The sequence below is a fragment of the Chaetodon trifascialis genome, chromosome 15 (genome assembly GCF_039877785.1).
Source record: "Chaetodon trifascialis isolate fChaTrf1 chromosome 15, fChaTrf1.hap1, whole genome shotgun sequence".
In the NCBI taxonomy this organism is placed as follows: Eukaryota; Metazoa; Chordata; class Actinopteri; order Chaetodontiformes; family Chaetodontidae; genus Chaetodon; species Chaetodon trifascialis.
This window is the reverse complement of record NC_092070.1, coordinates 3,940,280-3,946,855: the sequence shown is the minus strand read 5'-3', so window position 1 is coordinate 3,946,855 and position 6,576 is coordinate 3,940,280. Positions and strand designations below refer to the sequence as shown.

At 43.0% G+C, this 6,576-nt stretch overlaps 1 protein-coding gene across 1 annotated transcript; it reads right to left on the bottom strand.

The window, feature by feature from the left end:
- Nucleotides 1-1,218: 1,218 nt before the first annotated feature.
- On the bottom strand, nt 1,219-4,942 carry LOC139343846 (ADP-ribosylation factor-like protein 4D). Its single transcript, XM_070981674.1, has 3 exons — nt 4,796-4,942; nt 3,297-4,015; nt 1,219-2,281 (listed from the first exon to the last, which is right to left on the bottom strand). Exons 2-3 carry the CDS (start codon nt 3,738-3,740, stop codon nt 2,117-2,119), a joined length of 609 nt encoding a protein of 202 aa, XP_070837775.1. The 5' UTR covers nt 3,741-4,015; nt 4,796-4,942; the 3' UTR covers nt 1,219-2,116.
- Between the last annotated feature and the right edge of the window lie 1,634 nt (nt 4,943-6,576).

Here is a 6,576-nt window from a genome sequence, read left to right as displayed (position 1 = left end):
GAGAGTACCCTTTCCCCCCAACATACCTTCAATTTTGAATGTGTTTTCCAGTCCAAAAAGGCCTAAGTGGCAGTAGAATGGTACACCTTTGTGTTTAGGACCTAGATTCTGATTGAATCACAACGGTGACCTTGGGCTCTAAATATTTTGGGATCTCGTTTTTCTTTGAGCTTTCTGCAGTGTACTCATTGGTTACAGTGAACAGGTTTAAACTGTGATTCGTCAGTCAATAGTAAGTCAAGCAGATATTCCCTCATCAAATTCCTGACCCCAGACCAGCCTTCTATGTCCATGTTGAAGTTAGAAGAATAGCTTAGCTAAAGCAACACACCTGTTAATTTCAGCTTCTTATAGGCTTTACTGAGCACTTGCCACTGAAACAAGAACCTGTTCCCACTTAAATCTGCTCAGATTTTGGTGCTAAGCTTCCACTTTCTTTCACCAGCAACTGTTGATTTCTTCTCTTCTTGTCTGTTGCTCAGAGGGATCTTTGTCTCTTTCAACTGCCAGTCTGGTTAAGCCATTGTACGTTTTGTTCCAGTACAAACATCACTTCTTTGGAAATCCTTCATATAAAGTAAAATCTATTTGTAAAGACGGCTTTCTATAACCTAAAAGAAAGATCATTAAAATATACAGAGATGTCCTCTCAAACATCTCACTACACTGAATCAAACTTTTTGTGGCAGGCCCAAACTTTGACCAGTAGTGTATCTACAGGCCATTTACAAAAAACTAATGAAACATGTCTATTTTTCCCAATACTTATATATCACACAGAATATTTGGAACTGTTTTTTTTACAGATGGAGCCAAGTGGGAACCAATGGACTTGGAGCAGGCAGCATCAGACAAGGTATGGAAGAGATGGGCATCATATGGGACAGGTAATGCAGTTTGCACTTATTTTGTCCACCCCTCATAACTGTCAATACATACATGTAACACCCTGCAAGTATGAATCATTCACCATTGTGTCAATCACGTTCCGGCCGTTTCCAGGGAACAGCAGTTATGTAGAATGTGGGAACATTGCTGATGTAAAGACGTGTTCTGACAACACTGACTGGATCATTAGTATGCACCTGTCAGACAACAATATGTCTGCCCACTTCTCTCAGTGCATCATGACTGATTCACATTCCTCCAGTTCAGGTTAGCCAGATTCTCAGCTGTAAAAAAAACAATGTAATATACTCAGAATAAAGAGACACGTTTCAAGAAAAGTTGCTCAATAATTTATTCATGTGTTGACATTTAACAAAACAAAATATACACAAAGTAAAAACAACTTTTTGTTTGAAATTACCAACCACCCAACCATTCAGCCAACCCTGAAAGACACTGAACTGAGACAAGCAAACAACTTTGGTGGAAAGTGGGAAAACAATCTAAACTTGCATGACTGGATTCAGCAGCCTCAGTTTATCAGTCAGTAAATGTCACGTTGGTGGTACATCTTAACTGTAGTCCCAGTGGCCTACCTAAATGAACACTGGGCAATCACTAACCTAGAATAATCATAAAAGTCTTCTTTTGATCAACAAAAGTATTGTCTTAATACTCCCAAGCAGGTATTTGGGTGAACATCATGCAACATAATGATTTAGAGTAAAGTGTGACATTGAAACTTAGTGAAAGGAACAGGAACTATGCTTGGGTCAGGCCTACAGGTTTCTGTTGGCACTACAGTTTGTACAAGCAGTGGTACAAAACATCCTTCAACATTGGAGTGAGTGCATCAGTGAATGTTCATCATATATTGCACAGGTTGTCCTCAGTCATTCCCTCTGGAGCTGTATCTGTCTCTGCCGTGCTTCTTGAAGGGTGGGAGATGAAGGGAGCGACGAGTGCTCAAGAGCTGAAACAATCCCAAAGGAAGCAGGTCTGCACAAATGTCTAGAGGGTGAAGGAGGGCGTTATAATTTGGCACAAACTTCAGAGCCACAGTTTGAACTTGGTTGAAGACATCTTGTCTGAAGGACTGACAGGCTTCCCTCTGGTTTCACCCGCTGAGGTTCCAAAAATGTCTTAGACATGTCTGCTGAGGAGGCCCTCAGACAAGTAGTGGTTCAAAAAGTCACCTATATCCCCAGCACCACTGCAATCCTCTACCTCATCTCTTCTTTTTGCTGTGCCGGAGCATCTTCTTCCTTTTCAGGATCATCTCGTAGAGCTTCTCCAGGCCGGGCTGCAGGCCCTGACCATCCTGTGCCGAGCAGCCCTGCGTGTGGTGCAGTGTGGACGAGCTCAGCTCATGAAGAGCCAGAACCTTCTCCACCTGAAACACAGAAACACATGACAGTCACAACCTGTTTCTATAACGGAATAACGTTAATGCTTAACAAGAATTCATGTACGAGTACAAAATGGGTATGGTTATGTTTCCAATAAGGAATCTTAAAGAATCAAGTTTGACAAATTAGGACTTTCTGAAGGCTGATGATATGCTGATACAAAGTGGCCCATGGCTGCCAAAATTTAATATCTTCCATATTCCCCAAATTTAATTTAAAAAAAACAGGGCTCAAACAATTATTACATCAAGTGGAGCTATTTCTTAGCTGCCAAGAGATATTATCAGGCAAGAGGTGCAACAGACACATTAGAAATTTGGACAGCAAGATGAGTGAGAGACTAAAACCCTGTCATCTCACTCTCTCTCTCTCTCTCTCTCTCTCTCTCTCACACACACACACACACACACACACACACACACACACACACACACACACACACACACACACAGACACACAGTGCAAAAATTAGTCAATTAATTGATTTGGTTCTTTTTGTGTCATGTGGTTGCACAATGAACAGAGCAGATGGATCATTTGTTTCAGCTCTTCAATCCCAGTAAGACGTTGGCAACTCTTCTGTTTCTGAAGGAAGAGAAAGCAGCACCATTCCTGGGTAATGACGCTCTACTGTATGATGGTTTCACCTCCACTGGTGCCATGATCATCAGCCAGTTGGAGGGGGGAGGGTTTTTAGGCAATCGAGCTAGCAAATGAAATTTTCAATGGACAGAAATAATTGTCATTGTGGATGCCTCTGCAAGGCTCGAGAAGACATGCCATTGTTTCCACTTTCCAGGTGAGCTGCCCCTCCTGGTGACCATCATCATCAGCCATTTTAAGACCACAAAATCAAACTCAGTAATTCTGCAGCTGTAGAGAAGATTATGATCCTGAGCACACATTCAATGGCACCTTTGAGTAATTGACTGTTTTCAATAATTTGTGCTCAGATTTTGGTTGATACTACATACAGGCCTACTTATGAGGCATAGTTACCTCTGAAGCAGACATGGCTCCATCCAGGTCCTGTTTGTTTGCCAGAACAAGCACAGGCACCCCCTGGTTCTCTGCCGACCGGGTGATTCGGTGGAGCTCCACCTTGGCCTCCTCCATGCGCTCAGTCTCAGCTGCGTCCACCACAAACACCAACCCATCCGTCCTCCTGGTGTATGACTTCCAGAGGGGCCTCAGTTTCTCCTGACCGCCCACGTCCCACACCTGGAACGTCGTGGTGTTGGTTTTAGAGTTCCCCATGGGCACTTTAATCCTCTCCATGTTGAAGCCTTTAGTGGGGATCGTCTCAACAAACTCCCGCAGCTTGAGTCTGTAGAGGAGGGAGGTTTTCCCTGCGGAGTCCAAACCTATCACCACAACATGTAAAGACTGGAAGCTGGGGAGGAACGGGGTGTTGGGGGCAATCTCTGTTAGCTGGTTCCCCATGTTTAGGTCCTCGAAAGATTTACAGCACCAAATTATTTCCTTTGGTCTTCTGTTTAAACTCCCACTAACTCAGTGTTTTCCTGGGTCCTTGTCTCACTTGCTGTCTGTGTCCTTGGCAGCAAAAAGTGTTTGTCTGGAGACGCTTTGAAGATGGCAGGAGGGACAGGGAGGAGTGGGTTTGGCTGGAGAGCAGTTAAAACTCCTGGCCTCACTTCAAAGGTTGGTGCAGGAGGGTGGTGGTGGGGGACAGACCACTGGCTGCAGTCACTGAGGACCTGAGGGGAAGAGTGGGGGGGAGGGGGGGCATGAGTCAGCTTTTTCAACAAGAGCACTGGGCTGTCAGTAATTAGACGAGCTGAGACTCCAAACATCCTCACCATGAAAGAACATGACAAATCTGTGCTGTATTCAACGGCTTCTCAAAACACAACGTGGGTTCAATATAGGCTGCAGGTTTTTAAGCGTTTAAAAGGAAAAACTGATGTTATTACATACGCGGTTAGTTATGGCTAAAGTGTTAATTTTGTGTAAAACGAACAGGTTGAGAAAGGCTTTTTGTTGTAAACTGCCGGTAAGCTTTTGTCCTGCACAATGAATGGTGAGCCAATGTATTTGCACGGCACAAGGCATTGTCAGCAACTGTGATGTTTGGCGTTTCTAGCTGTATCCTCCAGAGAACTGGGAGGACTGGGAGCAGAGAGCCTCCAGCAGCGAGGAAAGCCTGTCATGGCTGTTCTGGCTTTTGTTCGCGTCAACTACTGCACGTTACCTACACAGGCACTCCAGTAAGAAATTCGGTTAAAAACAGCGTCAAACACGAGCAATAACACATTACAGAAAAAGAGAACCCAAGCCTTCAGTTGTTTGATAAGTTCTGTAGAAACACACACTGTAGTTACTAAGTTAAAATTCAGTAAAAAGTAGAGAATCGTTCTCCCGGTCGGACGCTTCGCGGCGAAATCTTCAAAGGGCTGGTGTCGCGAGCGTCTCTCCGCTCCAGCAAAGTCAACACACGGAGGTTATTTGGACTGTGCAAAATAGTTCATATATCTCACCTGGCACCACTTCTAGCTCCTTAAAGTAGTTAACATTGTTGCAGTGCGACGAACTGGCGAACAATATCCAAGTTTTAATGCCCAAGTAATCCCGATAGCCTTGTGCAATAGAAACGTATTAGCTCTCCCGTCTGTCCGATGAACAGTGGCAGCGCGAGCTAGGGAGCACCGTAAAGACACTCCCCACCCCCCGCTGTGACGTCAGCAGCAGGAGGGACACAGCCAAAATGGAAGATAAACGGTCCCTAATTAAAGAAGCTTCAGTATTATAGTCATTTACCTGCGGTTTCTTCATTTTCCTTACAGGGCTGAATCTTCTCAGGCTTGTGTAATCATCTGTATATACTTTATGTTGAAGGACATTTTAAAATGTTGTTGTGGAATGGGTTGGGTTGTGAATAACTAGCAATAACATCATGTAAACATACTCAATTACATACAAAAGTATCATTTTTAAAAGCACACATACTATAGAATTATTGTTGGATTATTATTATCAAAGAAACAAAGAATGTTGATATTGTAGCTGGTCAGTATGGAGCGACATGGTATCAGAACTTCAGCTATCTAGAAATTTCATACAGCCCTTATGATGAAACTGCATCAACAGCAGCTGCACAACAAGCACACATGAATAATTATGTTCAGAAAAAGCAACACAGCTCCTTCACCTCAGAGCAAGACATGTTCAAATTAAAAGAAGCTCTAATGGACAACTGGAGAAGTTACACCTCACAGCACAGAGCAGAGTTCACCAGGGGTCAGCACGAGCCACCTATGACACAATGGCTCTGCTGTACTGATTTGCATTAAAATGGCCAATGTAGTTGTTTCCCTGATACCTAACACTGACTCTCTCTCTCTCTCTCCCTCTCTCTCTCTCTCTCTGTGTGTGTGTGTGTGTGTGTGTGTGTGTGTGTGTGTGTGTGTGTGTGTGTGTGTGTGTGTGTGTGTGTGTGAGAAACAAGTGATGACCTATTGACTGACTGACTGGAGCCAGTCTGACTGACTGCCTGTTGAGGTGTCATCTGACAGTAAAAAAAAACAAAAAAAACCCCAAACCCTATTGTACTGATAATAATTAGAATTTCTTACTTTGTGAAGTAACAGCTGGAAATGTTCCTGATTTGAATGAAATGATGCTGCTGTCTGATGACTTGTAGATTTGATGTAAAACTGATTATATCAGCATCATGGAAGCTTCAGACACATGTATGACAACTGCGTCAAATCTAAAGGCTGTTATCAGCTTTGTCAGGTGTGACCAGCAGGAGGAAAGATATGAGCACATAAACGTACAAACACACACACACACACACACACACACACACACACACACACACACACACGGAAATCAATAATAGTGGCAGATTATACAGTGCTACAGTGCCATAGTAAGCCAGTATTCTACTCCACATGCTACACTGCAACACTCTGTGCAGATTGGAAAATTGCCTTGTTGTTTCAGCAGGTATCACAAGCCTGACTCTGTTTCTCTTTCTCTCAGCGACCATGTGTCCGACTGGGTGGGGTTATTGTTCTAGGTCAGGCTTTTGCATCTCGATACTTCTGTATTAGCACTGATACTAATTAATTTGTTCACTTATTCATTGTTCAGATATTTCCTTATTTACATTATAATGTAATGTTTCAGTGTATTTTATTGTGGTCCTTGACAGCTGCTTAGAATTTAAAAGAAAATTATGCCTTTTTAGAAGAAAACATGATTATTTTTGTCTAAGTCAGATAGAAAAATGTTTTGTTTTGGTGTTGTTACCTAA

Coding starts and splice junctions, on each gene's coding strand:
- LOC139343846 (XM_070981674.1), bottom strand. CDS start 3,740: ATGGGGAACCAGCTAACAGAGATTGCCCCCAACACCCCGTTCCTCCCC. Junction 2,282..3,296: donor GAGCCATGTCTGCTTCAGAG/GTAACTATGCCT, acceptor TCTGTGTTTCAG/GTGGAGAAGGTTCTGGCTCT.